We start from the raw sequence: 26,411 nt of genomic DNA, 5'->3' as shown, positions 1-26,411 counted from the left end.
CTCCCTATCTTCTTCTTTCTTTGCCTCCTCCCAGTTCCCCTGCTCTCTCTGGATGCTATGAACCACCATGCAAATAAACTCGTTTTTCTCAATATTTGTGCAAGTCTAGAGACATGAAACTCAAAAGATTGCCTCATCACAAGGCTGCCTTACCAGAGATCTGTATCTTGTTTATTTACTGAGAGGACAGATACATTTGAAATCCTCAGCATCGCTCTGGGGTAGGCGGAGGGAGGAGCTGCTGCTTCTTGGCAGCTCATGGCCCACCTCCAAGGCTCCAGCACATGAGCAGACAGTGAAGTTCAGGTTTGTGGCAGTGCTACGGAAGCCAGGCTCAGAACAGGTGAGAACCTTCCCCTTCATCTGTTGCCCAGTCAGGCCACTACAACTGGTGGCCAGATTAATTAAAAGAGATTAAAACAGAAGGCACTTTGCAAGTCTGTAACAGGTGTCTTACAGCAAGATATGTCTCTCCTCCTTAATGGACGTCTTTGTAGGTAAGGAAGTATATATTTCATGGGCAGGAAGTAACTTAAATTTGGTGATTTACCTTTCTGCAACCCTATGCCCTGGCAAGCTAATGGACAGCTTTCCTGGCCCTCACATTCAGAACTATGTTTGCCTCCACTCTTGCCAGGGTGTGTGGGGCCTGAGTGGTCCCTGTGGTTGATCAGATCTCAGGCAAAGACCAGCTTAGCTCTTACCCTCTGCCGTTCTGGATATTCCTTCCATAGGACTGAATGGACCTTGACCTGTGGCTGCTGGCTGGCGCCAAGCCTGCCAGTTACTCAGTCCCAGGCTGACAAGCCTTCCTGACACAATTAGGGCAGCCCTGGTCTGAGATATTTTACATGGATCCCAATTAGACTTGCATCGTGCCCAGGGAAGTAGCTCATCTGGTTCAGGGAAGGGAAAATGACACTTCATGTGTGCCTTCCATCTATCCAACTTAAAGTTCTGCTTGGCCGCTGATGGTGAAGCAGAGGAGACAGATGTTCTGGCACATTGTGCTGGGTGTATTTAGAAGGCAAGAACACTAAGTGGCAGAGGAAGACTTTGGGGGTGAGGAGTACATATCATGCTGAAAAGCAAACTATTTCTTCGGTACACATCTCCATATGGGATAAGCCCACACCACATGTGGGTATAGAGATGTGGAGAACTCCAGATACTCACATGCTCTGTATGAGACCCAGATGGGGGTTCCTGTCACAGCCTTACTTCCTCTGCCTCTGAGGTTATAGTTCCCAGTGTGCCAGGGAGAGGAAGGCTGTCTAAATAGTTCCCCCAACTATTTGAGGCAACTGCCTTTTCTACTTATTTCAAATTCACTTACATGGCAGAATACATCCCAGAAAGCTCTGAAGTTTCGTGATGATTTACAGACATCTGTGTGTTCTAAGTCCTCACAGGAAAGCTGTCATTGAAAGTGGCCATGACAGCGCCCCCTTACTGACTCTGGGGCTTGAACCTATGGCCCAGGATGCTTTGGATGGTTGTCGTAAAACCAGAAGGAGAATGGGAAAGTCCAATTTAAAAGCTACAGTATATTTTGCTGAAAATATGGGTATGTGTGTGCCTTCCAGAGAGTGTGCTCCCTGAGAGAGACTTACACAGTTCATTACAACATGAATAGGAACAAGAGGTAATGGCTTCACTTAATAGAAAACTAGCAGCATCTTTTTACTCCCTGGTGCATTCCCCGGGGTCATCATCAGGCAACCTCTCCTGTAGCAGGAGGGGTGTGCCTGGCCAGCACAGCTATAACTCATCCATCATGGCCAACAAATCATCCCCCTTGCTGGCGTTCCACCTTGGCTGGTCTGTGATCTCAAACTCCCCCATGATCCGAGCCAGCTCTTTGTTCCTTTGCTGGTCCTGTTAGAAAAATGAGAGGTGCAGTTGGTATTTAATTTTCGTCCCACCGCTGTGATGCATTTCAGTTCCTTACCTGTTTGTCAGAATAGGGACTACAGTTACATGCTGACTGGAGAGAAGAATGGAGGGCTTTTGAAGTTCCAGGTTATTACAAGATGAGAAGGGGAATAAGATTTGACTTGTGGAATCCCCTGCACACACCTGAGTAGCTTGTATGTTGACAACTTCATAGGATAACTCTTCCGGCCTGGTTAGTGCTGCCTGTCTGCATGAGATGGAAAAAAAAAAAAAAAATGGGTCGAAGGTTAGGGTTCTCTCCAGCGTGGCAAGCTGGCTCTTGATAATCTGGCAACCTATTTTTTTTCTGCCTCATCTTCTGCCATTTCCCTTCCATTTTCTACCCCACCCCCTACCAATGCACCCCACACTCCAGAAAGTCAAGTCCTGTTATATCTCTGTGCTGTTATACATACTAAACTCTGCCAAGAATGTTTCCCCTTCCTTTGCTTGGCAAACTCCAAGACCAGCTCAGACGCTAACTCCTTCAATCTGCTGGTACAAAGTGATCACTGAGTCCTCCATTAGAGCATTTATGACATGGCACTGAAATAACGTGTGTGCATGTTCATTCTCCTAGTATGTGGGGAGTCCCTGAAGACAGACTCTAGGTCATACACGCCATGTTTGTGTCCCAGAACTTACCACAGTACCTGCCACACAGAAGTGCACAAAGAAGTTAGTTCAATGGGTACGGAAATAGAAGGCAACCTCCACCCCAAATGGTTGTGAGGAGGATCACATGAGATAATGAATGTAAAAGTGCTCTGTAAACTGTAAAGCACTGTATAAATCTAAGTGAATTACTACTGCTATTAGTTTTGGGGGAGGCTGTCTAATCTCAAAGACATCATGCTCCGACCTCCCTCTGGTTTTCTTAACAGATTTTTCTTAATCTGATTATCTTGACTTGCAATAGGTCTTGTTCGGCTATGCTGTAATAAATCCAGAAGGTTCAGGCTATTTAATACAGATGAATTCTTCTTTGAGTAGGTTATTGAATTCGCTGATGTGTCATTTGCGATCTTTATATCTGTATTTATGAGTGTCACTCATTTATAATGGTCACTTTTTTAGTTTACACACTTAGGATTTTTATGTTTTTATAGAAACAGGTTTAAAACATACTCCTCCTCTTCGTCGGTGGTAAAGAGATTTAATCGGAATCCTGGTTCAGGGCCGCTGGGTTTCTTAATCTCCATTCCTCCCATCAGCCTGGCCAAGAAATTCAGCTCTTCTTTAGCAAGAGGGTTTGGAGCAATGCTTTGCTGCAGAAACAATTTCATGATTTTTAGCCATGTGAAGGCAATCATATTTCCTGCTAAGACCCAGAGACCCAGGGTGGTATTATAAAAGGAGGCAAAACAATAACTCTAAATTATTTCTGGGAAGAACTGGGTCCAAAGAAAGCATAGAAAAACAGGCTTAACTAAAAGAGAAACAATCTGCGTCAGAAGCAGAGGCAGCAAACCAGAGGTTTTTACACTTTCAAGATGAGTGGAAGGCCCCAGGGATCCCTTTGTCCTCAAACTACCTTCCTCTTTGAAGGAGAAGAACATGCTTCCTCTTCAGTCTAGTTCCCTCAGCATTTACAAGTAGCCTCAGTAAAGGCTCCAAGTCCAAGGGCACTCATTCCATCCGAGCTACCACACTGCCCCCAGGTGGTGGCCATCATGAACACACCCTTGAATCCTTCCCCTCCTCTCACTGTCTTGCCCAGTTCAACCTTCTCCCCTACTTCAACTATGACTTTCTCTAATCCAGCTTTCCCCTGCTCTGCCTCTTCCATCACTCTGCCACCAGAGGTATCTAAAACATAGTTCTCATCTCACTTCTCCCTTGCTTGAAACAAACCCCTGCACCTCCTGCCTAAAAGACAAAGTCCAGATTGTTTAAGCCCCTTCCTCATCAGGCCCCTACGTTCCTGTACAGTCGAACCTCTAGCCACCTGCCTCGATTAGGCCGTGATCTATCTAGTCATGTGGGAGAGACGCTGCCTCCCTGCTTCCCCCTAACATTAAGATCCTCTGCCCCTTGGTGCCTTTGCTTAATCTGTCACCTCAGCCTGTGCGTCCATTTCTCCTTTTCGGCTGTTTAGCATCTTAATCCACTTGAATGTCACCTCCTTTGAAAAGCCTTCCTGTTCCCTGTCCCCTGTCCCCACCCCATGGGACAGAACATATGTTCTTGGGTGCAGCACTTTGTTCGGGATACCCAGTGGGCTCTTTTTCCATTGTGATGATTATTCATTTCCATCACTGTCTTTCCCAGAGCACTTGGGACCACGTCTAAGCCAGCTCTGCGTCCCTCGGTACCCAGCCCATAGAAGTAGTTTGACAAATGTCTGCTGAATAACCGCATGTTCCACGAGTTGTCCTATAGCTAGCTGGTAGCTAGTTCAGTGAAAATTTGTAAAGATGGAATTCAGGGAACCTAAAACCCCATTTTGAACTTCAGCCACTGCATCATTATAAAGGGAAGCACTGAAAAGGGATGTTTTAATGATCAGAATACACACAGGTGCTGGACTCAGCACCATGGACCTAATGGCACTGGTACAATGCTAATTTCACATGTCCTGGTGTGTGGTTCCCACTTAATTATGGTGCTTGAGCCAAGCCTAAAATTACCTAATTAGTCAGATCACTGGAAGACTCCATGAGAAACTACAATTAAAAGCCTTTGTACTTATAAGGCTGAACTGAGAAGATTGCAAACAATGAGAGAATCGCTGGCTAGCTTTGAAATCTAGAGTTCCCACCCTTCTCAGATACAGATTTCTAGATGCAGATTTTTGTATCTAGCAATAAGCTCAGAAGATAAATAAGGGAGGCAGAAGCTCACCTGTGTCTGTGAAGCTAAGTTCTTTGATGCTCCCGACATATGGGTTTCCACAGGCCGGTTCACACTGTACCTGGTGTCAGGAGAAAACCATGAAAGCACTGTCCAGCCCTTTATGCTGACTTCCTTCTAACCCATAACTATAGCTCACGGCTTTTATTTTGAGATGTTTAAAAGCATCCAGAAAGATGCTGGGAGTACAGAATGCGACTGTCAATCACTCACATTTCACTTCTTCACAAAGAAAATTACTTGGGAAGCTGTGTGGAAGTGCCTCCTCTCGCGGAGTAATGTGTATTGCTGAAAAAATGTGAGCAACGCATAGCAAGCCTTTCTGGATCTGCATGGCCACTTCAAACTACTTTTTTTTTTTTTTAAAAAAACATGTTGAATGATTTTATATTTGGAAATCTTAGGTGCCCTTTGAAAACAGCAGATCTCTTCATGCATTTTATCTGAGGGGAAATCACTCTACTTGTCACAGGGGTTGTCACAGCAGAAGTCGAGCTGAATTTCTAAATGAAGTGACCTCCCTTGGACTGGAATTCATTCAGGGAGGGGGAATTTGCTTACATATTTGTTCCCAGTTTTAGGACTCGGTCTCCGTAAAATTCAAAAGAACCTTCCTTGGGCGCAGGGACATAGTTCCCGCCGTGCTGAAATTCTGCCTTCTTCACTGCTTCGCCTTTGTCGTTGAACATTCTAGAACACAAAATATAACGCGATGGAATGCTCTCCAAGCCTGTGTCGTCCTGGGGGCGTCTTTGTTCCTTGTACTACGGGACAAAAAGGAATTCATGCGCTTCTGGAAGATAAAGATGCTGGCTGTGGTAGTAATGATGATATAATGATAATATTTACTGAGTACACGTTATGTGCCCGATGCTGTGTCAGCACTTTAGAGCATTATTATCTTATTTATCCTCACAGTGACCACGTAATAGATGAGGAAATGAACCCTGGAGAACTGAGTGCTTTGCCGCCAAGTGTCTGCTAAGTGGCAGAGCGGAGATTAGAACCTGACCTCCTAACTGCTGTGCTTTACTGAAGAAAGGGAGGGGCCCAGCATGCTGCAGTCTCTGTGGTGGCCCACATATTGGTTTCCCGGCACCCCAAACACTGGTTTGACAATTATTGTTGAGAATTCACCTGATAAGTCCAGGGACTTCAGTTCCCCAGGGAACAGGCCCGGACACTGGCAACACAAAGCGACCATTAGAATTCTGAACTCTGTCCTTTAGAAATATGGACACCTGGAAAAAAAAAATACATTTATTGTTAATTTTTCTTGGTATACTTTCACAGACATAAGCATTGTGAGGATGGAAAGTGTGTAATGGGTTTGGAACTTTACCTAGTGAGTTTTAGACAATAAGAGAAAAACTCACCGTAGCTAACACCTGTAGAGTTAGTGTTTTTACAAGCGGAACTTTTGAGCCTCACAGCAAATCTTCCAGGTGAGTTGAGCTGTATTACCATTTTAAAGACGAGAAAGCCAAGGGTCACTGAGTGAAGCGACTCGCCCAAAGAGAACAATATGAGGCAGGACCAGGATTCAAAAACAAGGCCAACTCCAAATCCCACACCAATTCCTTGGTTCTTGCTGACTTTCTGTCCAGCTGCAAGGCTTAAGCCATAAGAACCTCATCATCTCTGTTTTGCATATGAGGAACTGGCAGCTCAGACGTTAAGACAACTCATAAGAGGCAGAGGTGAAGATTCAAACCAATCCCTGTGTTTCTGATTCTGGAGCCCAAACTCCGAGCCATGTGCTGGACTGGTGAGAAGGGGCTGGAGCAAGTGAATCCAGCTGGCGTTAGAGTTTGAAGGTCTTTTATGTGACTGGAAAATACCATATATGCTTATTTCTACTCCCGGGTTTGTGCACTCTATATTGAGGTCTTGGTCAGATTAAATCCCATAAAAAGTGTAGCAGTTAATCAGTTTTGTTGGATATTAGCTTCCTCATTTGTCAAATGAGATAAGGTTGAAAGTCCCTTCAAACTCTAAAATTCTACAAGATTATGTTTGTAATAGCATTAAGAATAAGCATCTGTTGTGCGCCAGGCAGTAAAAATGCAAAGTGGTAAGAATTTGCAAACTGCCAGTTTGGCATGCTGATGTTTGGTAGACTGTCTAGGGCAGCGGTCCCCAACCTTTCTGGGACCAAAGACAAGCGCTCCTATGAGAATCTAATTCCTGACGATCTGAGGTGGAGCTGAGGTGGTGATGCTAGCGTTGGGGAGCGGCTGCAAATACAGATGAAGCTTCACCTGCTTGCTCCCCTCCGGCTCACCTCCTGCTGTGTGGCCCAGTTCCTAACAGGCCACGGACCCAGTCTGAAGCCCAGGGGTTGGGGACCTCTGGTCTAGGGTACATCTCAGCTGGGCCACAATCCTCAGCTCTGGGTTTTTGGTAAGTTACACAACCTTTCTGTGCATCAATTTTCTCTTTGGTAAACTGGCAGTAATAATAGTACCTATTCAATGGGTTAATGTGACAGCCAAATCAGGTAATGAACAAAAAACACTTATCGAGGAGACTGACACATGTTAAGTGCTCAATAAACGGTAGCCAGTATTCTTAGTATTATAGTATAATCAGATACAGGACACAAACATAAAATGGGAAAAATGACACTATAAAGCAGGATATGCTGACTACTACGTGGATACTAGCCTACTGAGCAAAATGACTAAAGGCATGGGGAGCAGAGAAGAATGACTGTGGGTTTGGAGCTGGGCCTAGGGGAAGAGGGTGGGTGTGAAAACACTTCAGAAGCAGAGATGGGCAGGCACAAGGCATGTTTTGAGGGGAATGTGTAAGCTGGTTTGGTTAGGGGGTTTGGCTGGATGATCTTTAAGTAATTTTTAACTTGAGATTCTGTGATCCAGGGATGTCAATACAGGCATGGAGAAAGAAAATTTGGACAGAGAATTGGGAGTATATGGATGTGCTGGATTCTCCCGTAGCCTAATTCTAATAAGGTTGACTAAAGTGCAGTAGATCTGAAATGTGCAACTTAAGTGTGTGTCTGTGTTTGACCTGAGAATCCACCCTTGGTTACATAGACTGTTGGGTCTGTCTGCTTGCCCAGCCCCTCTGCTGGTCCTCAGCTATAGGTGTGACTCACCTGTGTCCTTTCCCTCTCACTCCACCCTTTTCCCTCCCAGGTGATCTCATCTACTCCCATACATGCTGATGGCTCCCAAATCTTGAGCTCCCACTTAGCCTTTTTCCCTGGGCACCTGACCCATCTACCCCACTGCCCACTAGACCTGTGTCCATCTACAGGTTCCATGGGATGCACCTCCAATTCACCCTGTTCAGAACAGGGCTCATCATTTTTCTTAAACCTGATCCTCCTCTGGTGTTCCCAATCTCAGCGAATGACATCACCAGGTCATTAAGTCAGCAATCTGAGTTCCCTCGCTCACCATCTTCCTATGTCTATTCAGTCACCAAGCCCTGCCAACCGTGTGGTCACTCCTGGTATCTGGCCTCGCCATTCTACCCTGCTCCCTAGTGCAGACCGTCCTCTCTTGCCCGGACACTGCAGGAGCCTCCTAATTGGTCTCCCTGCCTCTCCTCTCACCTGTTTTGGATCCATCCGTCATTCTGCTACTAAAGAGACACTCCTAAACTCATCGACCATGTCCTTCTTCTGCTTCAGTGGCTCTCTGCTGCCTGCCAGATAAGTCCAGTTGGCCCTTGTTCTGTGCAGCCATGCTCCTCCTTGAATGCTATGTTCCAGCCATACTCAATTGCTTGCAGCCTTTCACCATCCCTGCACCGCCAAATACACCAGGCAGTTACATGCCTTAAGCCTTTACTGAGATGGTGCCCTCTGCCTAGAGTGTCCATCTGAACCCACCCCCCACTTTGTTTTCTCATGAGCCTGGTAAAAGCCTATTTTCTTTTAAAAGATATCCAATCCCCTATGAAGACTTCCCCGATTCTCTTCGGTAGAACTGTCCGCCCCGTCCTTCATGTCCTCTGTCTTTACACTTTTCTATCTTAGAACCAAACATCTGTAAGGCACTTTGTGCATTTCCCCCCCTTCTCTGAGGAGGGCAGAAACCATGTTTCTTATAGAAAGAGGAAATGAAGGTCACTGAGCTGTGGTGCTGGAGCGCTGGATGAGACATCATCATGAGCATTCCCGTTCCCCAAGAGGATGGCAGGACTCTGGTGGCTGGGAGGAGAGTGAGCCAGGGATTTAAATGCTCAGTTAAAATGGGTGAGTGACTTGGTGGTCACTTTCAGCAGTGAGTGGTGAGTACAGGGCTTTGGATGGTGTTATGGTTGCTGGTCTGGCCTTACGAGAGGAAGGCCAAATTCGTGAGGGCAGGAGATTAATGATCTGAAAGTGAGAGAGAAACTGGCTGAATGCTGACCCCAGTTGTCATATCCTGCCTCTGGGTGAGGGAGAATGACCAGCCTCCACCAAGTGGCCAGAAGTTTTCAAATATCATCTCTGTGCTGTATGCTGATGATTCTCACATTTATGTCTCTACCCTGAATCTCTCCTCTGAGGTCTAGATTTGTATATTCAATTGCTATTTGATAGTGCTACTTGGATATCTAATAGGCAAATCAAACCTTAAGTAGAATTAATTAATTTTTCTACCCAAAGATATTTCCCTTCAGTATATTTCTACCTAAATATACTCCCCTTTCAGTAAATGGCATCACTGGTTGGTTGCTCAGGCCAAAAATTTCATGGTTGTGCTTCATTCGCAAATCCAAACTCTTAGTTAAGTCTTATAGATCCTACCCTGAAAGTACGTCCCAGATATGAATACATCTCACTATCTCCACTGGTAGCACCTAATCCACTTTCTTTTTTTTTTTACCTGATTTCCACAATAACTTCTCAACTGCTGTCCCACCTCTACCCTGATCTCATACAATTTACCTTCCAGAACACAACTCAGGTCGTGTTACCGCTCACCTTATCATGCTTCAAGTGTTTTCTTTACTCTTAGAATAAAACTCCTTACAAGGGCATAAAGTTAAGTCAACTAGTAAGTACCAGTTTATTTAAAACTGGCATCTGTTCTGATCAGTCAGTGCCCATGCTGCACAGGTTGTAAACTTCGAGTATCGCTCCTGTCTAGATGTGCTTCATTCACACTGGCTTTCTCTTTTTCCAAGGAACACATCATGCTTTTCCCCATCTAAGGGCCTTTGAATTTGCTGTCACTTCAGTTTAGATGCTCTTCCCTGAGATCTATGTTAATTACATACATACTCAACTAAAATGTCTGTCCTGTTACCAGAAAGGCTATCTCATCTAAGGATGTGTGCTGTCCAGTGTAGCAGCTGCTAGTCAAGTGTAGTCATTTAAATTAAAAATTCAGTTTCTCAGTCACACTGGGTATATTTTGAGTGTTTTGCTGTCACTTCAGTTTAGATGCTCTTCCCTGAGGTCTATGTTAATTACATACATACTCAACTAAAATGTCTGTCCTGTTACCAGAAAGGCTATCTCATCTAAGGATGTGTGCTGTCCAGTGTAGCAGCTGCTAGTCAAGTGTAGTCATTTAAATTAAAAATTCAGATTCTCAGTCACGCTGGCTATATTTCGAGTGCACATGTGGCTAGTGGCTATCATATTGGACAGCACAGATACAGAACACTTCCATCACGACAGAAAGTTCGTTGGGCAGTGCTCGTCTAATGCAACATCCCACCCCAGTAGCCCCCTATAACTGTACCTTATGATGCCATCTTCCTAAAAGTTATCAGACCAGAACCTGACTTAGCTGTCCCCTCTGTCTCTTCCTACTAGCAGAGAGTCTCAAGGCAGGGTCTCCTTCCTGTTTGCTTATGTAGCTCAGACACTGGAAATAGTGCCTAGCATAGAGTAAGCACTCAAGAAATATTGGTTAGACTGACTAGTTTTCCAGGCATGAAATGTTTCCAAGTAGAGAGGATAATGGAGTGGCGGTTATAAGAAACATTCTAGGAAGAGGTTAAGATGGAATGTTGCTTTCCAACTGCTGAAACAATGGAAAGAACATGAGGCAAGCACACGATGGAAGGATGCATGAAGGGGAGTGAGAGGAAGGGAGAGGGTGACCTGAGAGGCCTACCTACTCTTGAGGAGGCAGCTCCTAAGGGGAGTTGCTGAAAGGGCTTGGGGATGGAGATGGTTGTAAATAACCGCTCAGGATTCCAAACTGAATCGGTCTTTGGGTGGTCTCCGGCCGGGCCTGCAGAGCAGGTCAGAGCCTTGGGCACATTGGAGCGCGTCAGGTGTTTCTTGATATTGCAGACAGCTTTGGATATCAGCTGAGGAGTTGTGGTTAAACAACAGCAAGGAAGTGTCAGATTAGAGCTGTGTTTTCTTGATTTAATTAGTTGGTGTTGCTAATAAATCTAAAAACCATAAAGACTATTTTGAAAACAGAGAAAATCTGTACAGGCAATCACAAATTGCAGCTGAGCAGAAATACCATTAAAGACCAGACTTGGAAAACCAGCCAGATGTTACAGATCAGTCACTGAATACTGCTGGGATGTAGGAATCCTATTTCTGTTGGTGAACATTCTGATGTTTCATTGCTTGCCCATTTAGCAATTAAAGCTTAATGTAGTTTGTGTTTTAATATAGTTTAATGAATTTGCTACAGACTTATTATTAGGAGTGTCTTTTCATTATAATGAATTTTATCTTGTCAGACTTGAGAAATCACTACGACTGCTTACATTACTACAATCCATAAAATAATGTCCAAATATACACAGTCTTGATAACATGATGCAGAGTTTTCGATATTTTAAAGCAATGCAAAACTCAATCTTATTTGTACATTCATGTTTTTTATTTTAATCGATGACTATTAGAGATCTTAATTTATATTGATGTTATTATTGCTCCATCCATGGCAAATAAAATTATTAATGAGGGTTAAAAATAAAATTGGCCTCAGAGTTGAAATCTATTTGTATTTCCCAGTCCATGGAAGGGAAATAACAATTAGGTCCTAAACATATTCTATTTTTTCTTTTTGAATTTTATTTTGTGAATATGTTACACATGCATATGTACAAAAGGTTCAAAGGATACTATACATATATTGGCAAATACATGTATATTACAAATGCTGCATCAGTTAACCCTCCCGACAAGCTCCAAATAGGTTGAAACTAAGACTCGAGAGAAATAATTTGCCCAAGGTCATGGAGGTGTGGTGGAGTGGGACTCAAACGTAAATGTGTTGGATTGCGGAGCCTGGGCTCATTTTGCCACATCATCCATCTTTCCCTTATTAGTGTGTTAAATTATGGTAAGGAACAAAGTCCTGTCCAAGAGAGACGGGTCCCAAATTCAGAAGCTCAGAGATATGTTTTTAAAAGTTAGGGTGTAGAATTGTCTGAAGCAGGCAAGACAGGAGGCAGCATCAAGTGAGAGGCAACAGCCAACAAGAAGTATTAGGGCCTGAGCTAGGCTGGAGGCAACAGGAATGGAAAGGAGGGCGTAGACATTGCAAAGGCAGACTCTAGGGGCCTTAGAGCAATTAGATGAAGATCAGAGAAGGGGAATCATAGGCGACGCTCTGGTTCTGAGCCAAGTGAGTGAAGGAATGATGGTGCCCTCAAAAGAAATCAGGAAGTCCAGCAAGGACTTGACTTTTGGAGATTAGTTGAGCTACAGACATTAAATGAAAGGCACCGGTGGGCATCCTCATGGAGGGTTTCAAGAAGCAGGTGGAGATATCAGTCCGGATGGCGGGGCCAAGGCAAGGGTAGAGGAGAGGTTAGACTCAGGAGTCCTAGGTGAAGGAGCTAGAAAGTAGGGAGCAAAGAGATTCCTAAAGAGCAGGGTGGGTGGAGGCAGAAAGAGAAGATTTGGAGACAGGAAGACGGAGAGGAAGGAATGAGAGGCGTGGAGAAGGAAGAGGTAGGGGAAGGCCAGGATGGTATGGTGCCATGAAAACTGAGGAAAGGCGTTGAGTTTTATGGAGTAGGAGGGTAGCTTCCTTGCAGCATCAGATACTGGGGGAGTCGACGATACTAGAGGTTTGAGAAAAGGCTTTGCAATGGAGATCAATCAGGCTGGTGGCCTTGAGAGTACATTTCCTCTGGAGAAGGAAAGAAACCATATTTTAAAGGGACACATAAGGTAACTGGAAGGGAGTGGCAGTATCACTGTCTTCCTTGGTCCATTTATAAACTGCTGAGATTTGTCATCGGAGAGTTTACCGTTATGGAGCCAAACACTGAGGATATCAGGCACTACCTGGGCAATGTCAGCCCTTGGCACCCTGTTACCCTAGGACAGCAGTGGCAGGGTGCTCCTGGGGCTGCCCATTCACTCACCCGGATGTGCAGGTCCTGGAAGAAGGTGAGGAGTGTCTGCCGGATCAGCTGGAACTCCCCCGCAGAGAGACCCCCGTATACCTGCCAGAGGTGAAGCAGAAAGAAGCAATTCACTGTCAGAATTGAGATGAGAAGGGCGGACAGATAGGGGCAGGTGGGCACTTAGGGATGGGAGCCAGATGAGCAAGGAGAGGACTCAGCTGCTGGGGCAAGGCGGACAGCAGGAGAGCCAGCACTGCTCCCTCACCAAATCCTGTCATGCCACACCTGGACAGGGGTACGCTTCACTTCTTCTGTCTCCCACAGATCTGGAAAGGCTGTTCCCCAAGATTTAGCAGAACATCTGCCACCAACTCCCTTTCTGAAAGAGCAGGGAGAAAATGGCAAGGCTCTGTATCACTGCTTTCCCAATTCTGAAGGCAAGAGTGTGGGGACCTAAGATGATAATGCCTACTGTATTACCAAAGTGGATACTTGGAGATTTTTAGAATCTTCTGGGAGAGTGGCAGGATTTCCCATTCCTCATCTTGTTCTCTCTGTCACAGAAGCTGCTTGTTCTTAACAGAGGAATGAGAACAGTATTGGGGCTGAGAGGTGATAAACTGATGGTATCTTACTTCAATCAGCTGCCGGAAAGTCTCGTCCACTAGTTGCAGGAGGGCTGGGGAGTCTTGGATGAATCCCTTGATGGCATCTAAATGATTGAAAGTGACCAGCAATACATCCTTGGGACGGGGACACAGCAATACTTGATACTTCAAAGCCATAGTCATCAGGTCATAGAGCTGCCAACCCGTACATGAACAAAATAAATGGGATCATAAAAGCAGACGTCAGAACCTCCAAACATTCAAGCATTTACTGAAAACCAGTTCTGGGTACATCATACAACTCAGGTGACCACATCAGTTATCCCTCAAACGAAGATACTTTTGAGAGAAAAAGGGAGGGTGATATTAATATTTAAGCCGGAACAACAGGGGTAGACCAGGACCTTCCCAGGCAAACCAGGATTTCTGGTCAGCTTATGGGTACTGCTGATGGAATACGTTTGAAACAATATTGGCAGCTATGGGGACCGGGACTGGGTGCTGGACTTGGAGAGCGAAAACCCAAATTCAAGTCCCCCACTGCTGCTGACTAGTCGAATGAATGGCACTGGCCAAGCTGCCTCACCTGTCTGAGCCTGAGTTTTGCTCATCTGTAAAAAATAGTCCCTAATTTCCTGTCATTGTAGAACTGCTGAGAGGAGTAAATGAGAAGATTTGTGTGAAAGTGGCAAGTATAAAGTTCTACGACTATTTAACAACAATTTTAAATGATGAAAATACTTAATAAGATATCAGCAAGCCCCATGTATGGTATGACCATCCCTGAATGACCAAAGGCGAGAAACTGGTGAGGACCAAAGTGGTCGAGATAGGCTTTATGGAAGGAGGAGGGAGTCACAGGTTTCAAACTGGCCGAGGAAGAGGAAAGGCTTTGTAGTTGAGGGGAACAGCAGGCGTGAGGGCCGGGGGGCAGCCATGAATATGCTATTTTCCTGGGAGAATGAGAACAGCCTGACGGAAGAGGACAGTTTGTGTTGGAGATGGTGGGAAATGAAGTTGGATAAGTAAAAGTTAGAGTAGGAAAGGTTTTAGAAAGACAGGCAAAATAATTTAGACTAGATGTGGTAGGAATTAGGGGGCTACTGAAATTTTCTGAGCTGACATGATGATAAAAGTAGTGATTAAGCAAGACTAGTCAGTCTGGTAATGATGAGACATGAGAGAAGGGAAAGACTGGAATTAGGGAGATTAGCTAGTACCTGGTTCCTAATAGCTTTGCAATAATATCTATTGACTCTGTGAATGAATGAAATTTTGTTGGCATAATGCAGACATAAGGCCAAAAATAAAGATGGCAGGAATGGAAAAGTCAGGGAAAAGAAGAGCATGTGATACTTAGAAGAAAAAGCTGTCAGTATACGGTGACTACCTGACTAGATTTGGGGAATGAAGATGAGGGCTGTCCAAAATGACTGCAGCATTTTCAACTTAGTGCTTGGGAGAAGGATGATGCTACCGATGGGAAAAGGACATCTTCTGGGGGATGGGGGACTTAAAGAGCCAGTTTGGGAGAGAAGGTTTGGACTTGTCTGAGGCAGGATTGGAAATACAAAATACTACCATCTGAGTGTCGTGCCAAGCACATTTATTACCTCACTGATCCTATTTACTCTTCACGAGAACTCTATGAGGTAGATATGATCCCAAGTTTAAAAACAAGGAAACGTGCCTAATTGCCCACAGCTGGTAGTAAGTGGCAGAGTGAGATTTGAACTCAGGAGGTTCGATCCTAAGGCATTTGCTAGAACTTTCTATATGATCCCATTTCTTCAACATGCAGTTATTTTACTTAGAAAGTGCCACATGACAGGAACAGCCTGGTTTTGTGTGTGTGTGTGTGTGTGTTTATGTGTGTGTGTAATACTAGAGATATAGATTTGAGACTCTCTGCCATCATTATCAAACATTAAGCACCTGTTGTATATTGGATGCCATGCTAGGAATAAAGGATAAACACAGGTGTAAGATGAAGAAATGAAAGTTCAGAGTGGTTCAGGAAACACAGTCTCACAGTTGTACCAGTTAAAGCTAAGACTTGAATCCTGGGTTTTTGATCTCAAATTCTGTGTCCTTTCCCTATGGGAAACTAAACCTTCTTAAAGAAGGAGCACAGCAAGCAGGGCAGAAAAGATAATGAACATTTAATTGAACTTCTCCTATGTGCCAGGCCTAGGTGTGTGATTATATGTATGTTTCTTGCTTAACTCTCCCAGAACTGATGAAGCAGTTCTTGTTATCCCCATTTTATAGATGAGAAAATAGAAGCTCAGGGAGATAAAGGAACTTTCCAAAGTTAAGTGGCTGGAGGTAGGAGGGCACAGTTAAAGACAGTCTGTCTCCCTGAGGTTTCCGGGTACCAGCAAGGAGTGAGCATTGATTTTGCACGCCTAGCACCTTGCATGTCAGTCCTTATGATTTAAAAAAATTCACATAATGGAGGAACTTGAAAAGAAAATACTTTATAATTTTTAAAAATTAACAAGGCCACATTTTATTCAGATTTCGTTCGTTTTCTCCTACTGTCCTATTTCTGTTCTAGGATCCCACATTCCATTTCGTCATTATGTCTCCTCAGCTCCTCTTGACTGTGACAGTTTGACAGTTTACCTGACTTTCCTTGTTTTTGGTGACTTTGATGGTTTTGAGTACAGGTTAGGTATTTTATAACGTTACCTCCAAGTGGTATTAGATGTTTTTCTCATGATTAGACTAGGGGTGTGGGTTTTTGGGAGGAAAATCACAGAGGTAAAGTGCTACCCTCATCATATCGTGTCAGGGAACATGACTTATCACTGTTGCTGTTGACCTTGATCACCTGGTTGAGGTGGTGTCTGTCAGTTTCTGCATTGTAACATTAACTGTTTTTCCCTTTCTTTCCGTACTGCCTTCTTTGGAAGGAAGTTATTAAGCGCAGCCCACACATAAAGAGTGGGGAAGGTACGTTTTCCTTTCTTGAGGGCAGAGTATCTATAAAATTACTTAAAATTCTTCCGAATAGGAGATTTGTCTATTCTCTGCATTTTACTTGGGATTATTATTTGAAAACCAGAGTGTTCTAATAATCTGTTTCCCAAAGAGAGAGATACGTTCATGTTTTAAGTAAAGACTGAGTAGTTTTGAATTTGCTTTAAAAAAAAATGTCGGGTTTTCAGAGCTGAGATTTGTTAAGAATGAAGCAGAATTCAAGATTTTAGGGTTGGATCAAGGTGCTCATAAATATGAGTGTGAAGATCAGCGCTGTCTTTGGGCAGGTGGAATGACATAAATAATAAGGGGTTGGCGCAGATGACTTCTGAGGTCCTTCTCAACTCTAAAACTCAACAGCTAATAGTTATAAGTGCCTTTTTTTTTTTTTGCAAGGCACCATTGCATATAACATCTCATTTGATTCCAGGCTATGATCATCCACAAAAGGTACAAGAAATGCAACCGGGGGATAGAGGCAGACGTCTGCTCACCTTATCCATGCTGGCCTGGTTCAGTCTCATAATGGAGGCATGAGCCAGGCGGTCATAGACAGTCCTCAGGGCCTTCTTGGAGTAGAGCTCTTGGGGTTTGAACAGTTCTTCCATAAACTTTCGATTGAACATGGTTGAGATGATGTCATTCAGAACTGTAGAGACAGGAGAGGATATAGCTGAGCAAGGTCCTGGAGGAAACTTTATTCTGGAAATGCTCTCTGTGTACAATTGGGATGGAGGAGCTGGGCCCATGCAGAGTGGGGGATGCTGATGTACATGGTGAGACCTGTTTCCTGGGGAGAAAATCACATGGGCGTTCCAATGGAGAGCGGAGTCAAGAGTGCTTTATGAGACTACGTCAGGGCAAACCTAAATGTGACAAACGTACAAATGTTGTGCTTTAGAGGTTACAAACCACTTTTACAGACATTATCTCACTTGATGATAGGGGAAATGTTGCTTCTTTCGTTAAACAACATTCCTATATACATTTTCGATTATGTCTTGTCCTTAAAATAAGAAGTAACATCACTTTTTTTTTGTTTTGTTTAGCAAATCTATAACAGTTTTACTTAAAATTAAATTTTATAAAAATGGGACCAATAATGGTGCTTGGCTTTTTTTAGCAAAACAGTTTATGAAAATAGACAAATCTACTGACTGGTTAGAGATGAAAACATTTCTAAAGTTTCTATAAGACGTGTACTTGAGAGTAATACCATTTTAAAATGCCTTACTTTTTATATTTGATCAATAATATTGATATTACACTGTAGTGCTATGTCTCATACTGTTGTTTAAATAGAAAATTTCCATCTGGTGAGAATTAAAGGTCTCAATGTGTGTGTAAACCAAAGTGTCTAAAATTCTAGTTCTTCATTCACTCATTCATTTAGGTATTTTTTGCTAATCGAATATCATTAGTTGAAGGCAAGGAAAACCCTCTGGTACATTAAATAGGAACAAGTATGGTTAAACACAGATTATTCTTAATTATACCGATATACTCTGACCTACAGGTGAGCATATATGGATGCTGAGAATATACATTCATAGTAATTAAAATCTGAAGAAAAACTGGTTACTTAAAATAATTATACAAAATTAATTACTAAACATGAGTGATTATTACTGAAATATACAAATGCCTCTTTCTTTTGCCACACAAAGGACAAGCCAGGTGATTGGCTCTGGCCATGTCTCTTAGAGACTGAAGGCAAGGTAGAGCTCTGAGGTCATGACTTCATGCACTCGCTCTACATTTAGGTACCTGATAGAAGTATTGCAGGCTCAGGGCAGCATTTTAAAGCATCTCAAAGAGCATTTTTGGGGGGCAGGAGGAGCTGAGGGCTGGTTGTTATTTAAATCTTAAATGGAAGGGCTACAGAGAGAGGAGAGGCGGGAAAGGGCTTCCCCCACCCCGCAACTTGACACAAAAGAAATGACCACGACTCCTTACAGAAGTGTTGAACTCGCACTTGACCTTTGGATTTAATTCTAGACGCCATTCTATTAGTGAGGAAAAACCAAATCCATTACTAACGCAGAGTATCACTCACATCTCGCAATTTCAACCCATTGCAGCTTGCCCTTAATATGCACTAACACGTCCCCAGTGTGGTCAGCTTGGAGACATAACTCTTTCGAGTATGTCTCATGCATGGCCTTTTGCCTTTAATCTAAACAAGCAAGTACCTGCAATAGATGTTCTTACTGCAGCCTATATAAAATGCAGAATTTGCAAGAATATAGGCACAAGTGAAAAGCCACACATTTGTCCTCAATAGAGAGAATTTGAATTTATCATGGATTTATGTAGGCCAGGGAAGAGTGCCAAAGAGGAATAATTCAAGTTAAAGAATCATATCAGCTCTGATACATTAATCTTGGGTCTTTTAGCCTTTAGCAGAATCTAGAATAAATCAGTTCTAAAAGAAAGAAAATTGCAAAGAGATTGTTAGCTGCTCTGGCAAAGTAAAAAGCAAAATGAAGCCTTTCCCTCTGGGAACTGAATAAGCTATATATTACCATGGCTCTTTACACAAGAACTTAGAGAAAGTACACCTGCAGGCCCTGTCCCTGTGGGCAGAGCAGTGACCACAAATGCCCCCAAGGGGGAAATGGCAGTTCTACGGTTGGGCCCCAGTACTCTCATTTAATTCTTTGGAAAGAATATGGGGGCACAGATTAACATGTCTACATTTCACAACGTGCTTTGCCTGGCACCTGGTTGAGGCGAGCCCACTTTGTACCAAACACCAAGATAAACACCAGAGAACAAAGAGGAAGTAAATGTTGTCCTTGTCCTGGAGAAGCAGCCCAGGTTGTATTTAAGTTAAACCTGAGAAATAGTTTTAACCACATGTGTTAGTCTGTCTCGCTGTTAGTTTTTGGCACTCACATGAGCTCTGCAGTTTCACGAGGCAGGAATGTACTAGGAGCCAGATTTCATCAGGAAGGGCCTTAGTTCAGGGAGCAAAGTGGTTTTTCACAGGTGCATCAGAAGAGCTAGTTAACTGAGTTCTTAACATATGAGACTTCTAGTCCTGAGTTCAGAATACGAAGTTAGTTTCTGCTCATTGTTTTTGAATGCTTAAGGTAAAATAAATTCCAGTGATTCAATTACATATACAAAGAGCCTTCAAAATCCACACATCTCACCTGACATTCTGCCATGTGTCAAGAGGTGGGCCAAAATTGCTCAAGAGAAGTGGCAAAAGATGGTTGTGAAATATAATAAAAGTGTATCAGAAACTTCGACTGGGCTTTTCTTTGAGCCTGGCTCTAGATGAAAGCAACTGAGTCTTTACCAAACCTCTGTTGTAGATTTAATTGTTCATGGGAACATGCAATTTGGAATCAAGGGTAAAAGAGAGAAGCTGCTACTATGGTTACCATGTTTCCAATCCTTACTATGTTCCAGGCACTGGGCTTAGATCTTTATCTCATTTATATACCTAAGGCAACTCTGAATTATTATCCTTATTCTATCAAGGAGGAAAACTGAGTCTCAGAGAGCTTAAAGTCCAAGGTCACGCAGTGGTGGAGTTGAAATTAGAATGGAGATGTTTGATTCTAATGCCTAGGCTCTTCAGCATTACATGTTATCTCCTCAGCATACTTGGTGTGTAAGAGCATTTAAAATATTGAGGATGGTGGCTGATGACATACATAAACCACACTCAAATGTCAAATGATGGAAGGGACTCATGACAGTTAAAGGTGAGAAAGGCTATTATTTTGAGCAATTGGCAAACTTTTTCAGGTTTGCTGCTAGTTGTAGGTGAAGAGGAAACCGAAGATTTGGCATGATAGGGCCATACTGCATGCATGATATCATGCCTTCTGCCCACAATTCTGGCAGCCATGCAGTCACATGCTCCCATTTTTCTGGGTTGCTCAACAGATTTCTTTGTGTGCTAAGGAGAATGGTTCAAGGAAAGTCACTCATGTTGAAGCACAATTCTTTGGTTATATGATACTACCACAGAATTGCTCTAGGGACTCCCAAATAGGACAACCTACTCAGAAGTGTAGCTATTGACCCAGCTGTCCCTGCAAAGCTTGGAACTGATGAAAAGAGACACGTATCTCATGTGTAATATGGTCCTTGTGGCAAAGTCTGCTTGGATTTCATCTTACATGCTGTATTTGTTTAAGCAAAAGATTTAAATGTATAACCAATATCTTGGCTAAAGAGAAACTCATGCCTATTTTTTTTACTTTGAAATGTTTAAAGTGGTCCCACTTTAAGCCCCACTGACAAAGGACCTGTGGATGCAGACTGAATACATGCAGCCCAGAGATAGCATACCTCGTTTTCTGTCCACCTCTGTCCATTCATCTACATGAAGCATATAAAAAGAAAACACCAGTTCATGAAGCAAGAACATCATTTTCAAAGAGGCTTTAAAAATACCAATTCCAATTATCTGGTCTATGAAATTTTATTTTTCATGTTTGCATGAATGTCTAGTGTGAATACTTTGGCTTCCATGTGAAACTTTTAAAAGGATGATGGATAAAGAAGTTCTAAAAACAAGCCCTAGAGAGGCTCTATCTTATGCAGCATTCCCAACCTTTCTGGCATCAGGGACCAGTGTTCCTATGAGAATCTAATGCCTGATGAGCTGAGGTGGAGCTGAGGCGGTGATGCTAGTGCTGGGGAGCGGCTAGCAACTACAGATGAAGCTTTGCTCGCTTGCTGCTCACCTCCTGCTACGCGGCCTGGTTCCTAACAGGATACAGATTGGTACTAGTCTGCAGCCCGGGGTTTGGGCACCCCTGTTATAGAGAGTGGACTAGAGGAGAGGAAACTCAGAAGGATTAGCTACCCTGGGGTTTGTTGCGAAAGACTCAAGAAGTTATCCTCGTTAATGCTATGAGAATATAACTAACTTCCACAAGGAGGAATAATTCCAAGAACAGAGAGAAGAGAGTTTCTTTTTGTATAACCTGATTTTTTATGAATGTAAGATTTCTCTTTCTAAAGTACAGACGGAACTGCTCTAATGGGAAAACTTGAAATGTAAATTAAAAGGAAAACACGTCTTTGTTGCTGATATACTCTTTGTATAGAGCTACGTGACTGCCAGGTAAAAAGAGGGAGGAATGGTGGCCTGTAAAGAAAGCTCCTGAGGACAAAGATGGTCAGGAAGATGCCGAGAGGAGACCAAATAACGAAAAATGTACTTGGCTAGAAATCTGAAAGAATTAAGACCCTTTATCGGTTGAGACCTGGCTTTACTATTTACTAGCTAGATAACTTCAAGCAATTTTAACCTCAGTTTCTTCATCTGTAAAATGGGGATCATAATTATACCTATCTCATAGGGTTGCTGTGGGGTTGCAATGGATAACAGACACCAAGCGCTTCTCTTCTAGTTGTACTTTCTCTACTGAATGACACTGACACCACCCATAAAGGATGAAAGATGACTTTATCCCCTCTTATTTTTGGGAGAGATTCCAATTTAGAGAAATCACTCTCGGATTGATTATCTGAGTTCTATGCACATCCACATTTAAAAAACATTTCGTAATTAATGGTCTCCTTTGGAAACATTTGCCACTAGATTGTTACAAAGGTGATTTCTGCAGTTATAATCAAAACATATACATGTCTTCAATATACAATATCAACAGCCCCTAAGAGACCAGTGGTGGAAGCACAGCCAGCCAGGGCTGTGTCCTAATTGGTTGCAAAGATTTCCCATGGCAAGGTCAGACTCCTCTGGGAAAACTCACCATCTTTCTCCCACAAGAGTCACAGGTGTTTGGAAGAGAAAACACTGGGGAAGCGGCACCAAGAGTCAGGCCTTCTTAATGCAGATAGTGGCTTCTTTAGCATAATGTCCACATCTATCTTGTTGTGGCATTTATTTTACAGGCAGTCTTGCCTGATAGGCTTATGGGAATTCAGAAAGGTGGAGCTGGACCCACCTGAAGGTGTGTTTGGGAACCGTGGTGCTGCAAGGGGCATAGCTGCTCTACAAGACAGTGACTACTGGCTGCTGACAAAAATGGAGCTGGCAAATGCATGCCCCGGGGGTATGAGGCACTCCCGTGGGCAACGACGCTTGGCTCCAGCAGAGGTCTCTGCAGTGTCTTGTGCTCCTGGCCCCTTTCCACTTAAGGATCCAGGGGAAGGTAACCGATGCCCTGTTTTTCTACTATTTCTCTAGATGACTTGTTTGTGACAATTCCACTTTAGCTACATTTTGAGTGGGAGGCAGGCACAAGGCTATCTAGAGCTGCCTGTTGAAGTGGAACTAGAAAAATAAAAACAGAACCTCACCACCATTTGGTTGCTCAGTACTACACGTCATGGCTTGGAAAAGAAAATCACTGAATGGCTCTATGCCTCAGTTTCCCCTTCTGTAAAATGAGGACTGCAAACGAAATATAATAAGGTCTTATTTATGAGCATTTTTAAGAGGATGGGAGTGAGGTAAAGGTAGCTTTTATTATTTTCACTATTGCTTAAAATGTGGGACAACATTCAATATGCAACATTCGAAAGTTGCCCCATAGGGCACTTCCTTTCTGTTGAATGCTAAACTAGAGGCTGTATTGTGGGGAAAAACTACACTATTTGTACTGGCCTTGTGGGAACAGGATGGCCTCTAGGAGACCAATTAGTTGTGTAAGATAATGAAAACATCTAGAAGAAATATGGTTTCTATTCCATGCTTCAAAGAAGACTAGTTTACTGTGTCTGGTGTTTGATAGGCCTCGGTGCACAGGCATTTGTCACTGGCTCATGTTCTTGCAGCTACACCAACTCCAAACAGTGAGATAGATGAGTGTTTCTCAACTTCGAATCCCACATTCTCTACCCTGCTTTCTCACTCTGACTTCTACAAGCCCCCATCAGCCAACTACGGTACTTTCTTTTATAAAATCATTGGGTATATTGAATATTTTTCCAAACCTTTCCTTTTCCTTCTGACCTTCCAACTTCTCCCCCTCCCACGCACCCAAAGATTCTGACACAGTCACCCCCAGGTATGAAAGTATAGTGTAGCAGTTAAGGACGTATAGCTTAAGAGTATGAGCTCTGGAGCCCGATGACCTGGGTTCAGATTCTTTTCTCCTTCTGTTACCGGCTATATAACCCTGGACAAATTAGCCTTAGTTTTCCCATCTGTATAATGGGGATAGTAATATTAACCTACATGATAGTATAGTTGTGGGGATTAAGGTGTTCAGGGAAGTCCTTGGTACATGGTAAGTGCTTAATAAATGTTTGTTGTTGTCATTAAGAAGATATGTCCCCCACTTTTACAATCAATTACTGGACCAGACTAATCAAAAGCCCTATCACTCGTGAATGCGCGGAAGGGCTGGATCAGGCTCCACCAAGCATCTTACATGACCTCTGACACTGAGCCAAACTATGGAAGTAATGAGTGCATGAATGTAATTACCAAAGATGGCTGAAATTCCCTTAAGCTGTATCTAGCAAACCCAGGAATACAAAGGAAGTTCCTGAAGACAAAGGAAGCCAGTCTCCTAGTATTCACAGGGTCTTACCCAGACCTTCTCTTGAAAGACAACACCCATTTATTGTGCTAAACATGTTAAATACATACATTATCTAATTCAAACATTACAACTTCACTGTAAGGTATATGCTATTACTCCCATTTTATGGAAAAAGAAACAGGCTTATAGAGGTTATTACATTCTAAGGTCATACAACTAGTTAAATGGCAAAGCGGGAAATGGGATCCATATCTGTATGACTTGAGAGAGGACACTCTTAATTACCAATTTACACTGCCTTCCAAAATGCAGACTACCAGTCCAAGAACTACCTGTCTGCTCACTTGTGCCATTAGCCCAAATGGAATCAAATAACATAGGTGCCAAGGAAAACAGAACCTTCTTGAGAAAGAAATAGCAATGTCATAAAACAGCCAATTTAGATCATCAGTTCAACAAATATTTACTGAGCATCAATTTATTCTGGTCTAGGCATTATACTAGGTGCTGGAGTACAAAGATGAATAAGATAATCACGTGGAAGAGACACACAGACCATTTCAGGGTAATATGGTCAGTGATAAGGCAAAGAGGCATGCATAGGGTGCTATGCGAGCATGTGCAGGCCCTTTCCCCATGTAAGGAGGCATCCTGACAGAAATAAATCTTAAGCTGAATAATGTAGGAAGAAAGAGAAGTTCTAGCATGGAAATGAGAGGTTTGGGGTAGTAATGGGGATTACTACCATGGAAACAGGAATAAACATGCTTTAAATGGAGACATATAAGCAGTTAGGTATTAAGATACAAAGTAGGAGGCAGGCAATGGTGGCACATGGGACTGCAGAGGTGGACAGAGATCAGATCAGGAAGGGCCCTAGAATGTCTTGCCAAGGACTTGGTCTCCAGACAGCAGTGGGGAGTATGAACAGATTTGCATTTTAGAAAGCTCACTGGCAGCAGTGTACAGAATGAATGGAGCGGGTATGCTATAGGGAGTTCTTTTTATCTCTTTATGCATGGACTTGGACTCAATTGCTCAGACACAATAGTGAATATTTGAATATGTATGATTAACATTGAGCCATACAGAAACTGTTGGAGAGAATAAATGTTTCAATCAGTGGCCATGTCAGTTACCTTTACATCAACTTTTCCTCCTCTACCTTGAAATCTAATATTTCCTTCATATTTAATTCCAGGGAATATGGAGAAAGCAGTTGTTGGTTGAGAGGGGAATAAGAGGGAGAGAAAAAGGGTGGCAGAGTTCTAGGTGATCATTTCTCTGGGGGATTAGTTGTGGTGTATACGGGAGACAGATTTTACATTTTAGAAACTCTAAACTCTGTATAATTATTCTCACAATTTCACTCTCTTCCAACAATTGTGAAAGTAAAGAATTATAGCTTTCTTATGTTTTCTTATTTATCTATGGTATTTCAGGACCCCGCCTTTCTAGAAATAGCTTTTGAAATGAGCAAGACTGGCTTCCAGTTTATGAAGGATACTACACAGAGGAATGGAGAATCAAAATCTGTTCCCTGGGGGAAAAGGATGCTTGGACTAGCAGAGGGTATGTCACCAGGTGGTGGGCAGCTGGGATTCCTACATTTGGGAGGGACTGGCTATCAAGAGAGATTAGGAAATCACCTCAACTTGTTGAGGGGATGAAGAAATTGGGGGGGAGATGTGAGGTACCCTAATAATATTCAATGGAGATATTAAATCCTTCTGCTGTGAAAAGAACATTTTGGGGATTTGCCTCCTGAGCAGCCCTCACTGGATGGGCTGTGGCACTGTGAGAAAGGTCCCTGGCTATAAGAGTGCAGGGGCCAGGGGTGTTGATCAGTCTGTAAAAAGGCCTGGCTGTGGGAGCTAGGGAGGGGTGAGGAGGCTGGGCTGCGGGGCGTGGGTCTGGCTGTGGGTGCTCGGTGAAGGATCGGGCTGCGGGGCGTGGGGCTGGCTCCGCGAGCCGGGCGCCTCTCACCTCTGCGGGCCTTGTCTCCCGGGATGTTCTGGGCCCGCAGCCGCTGGTCCAGGATGTAAAGCATCTCCCCGCCCAAGTTCAAGAAGAGTAGCGGTAGCGTTCGTACCGACATGGTGCCGGAAGTGAGTAGAGCTGGCCAAGAGCCCCAAGGCTGGGTAGACAGAGAGAGGCCTGGAGGCCTAACAACTGCGTCCTCCCAGCCAGGTTGCTAGGGCAACGCAGCAGACGGCCAAAGAGCCCAATCAGCAGACTGTTTGTTGGA

The 26,411-nt window shown here is 43.4% G+C and overlaps 1 protein-coding gene across 1 annotated transcript; it reads right to left on the bottom strand.

Moving 5' to 3' along the window:
* Nucleotides 1-153: 153 nt before the first annotated feature.
* Nucleotides 154-26,381, bottom strand: OSCP1 (organic solute carrier partner 1). Its single transcript, XM_006924235.3, has 10 exons — nt 26,150-26,381; nt 17,174-17,328; nt 13,722-13,889; nt 13,105-13,185; nt 5,926-6,029; nt 5,350-5,478; nt 4,780-4,849; nt 3,064-3,203; nt 2,080-2,143; nt 154-1,878 (listed from the first exon to the last, which is right to left on the bottom strand). Exons 1-10 carry the CDS (start codon nt 26,259-26,261, stop codon nt 1,762-1,764), a joined length of 1,140 nt encoding a protein of 379 aa, XP_006924297.1. The 5' UTR covers nt 26,262-26,381; the 3' UTR covers nt 154-1,761.
* Between the last annotated feature and the right edge of the window lie 30 nt (nt 26,382-26,411).

This window comes from Pteropus alecto, unplaced genomic scaffold (genome assembly GCF_000325575.1).
Source record: "Pteropus alecto unplaced genomic scaffold, ASM32557v1 scaffold39, whole genome shotgun sequence".
Classification (NCBI taxonomy): Eukaryota; Metazoa; Chordata; class Mammalia; order Chiroptera; family Pteropodidae; genus Pteropus; species Pteropus alecto.
Note: the sequence above shows the minus strand (reverse complement) of the source record. Positions and strands in the feature narration are given on the sequence as shown.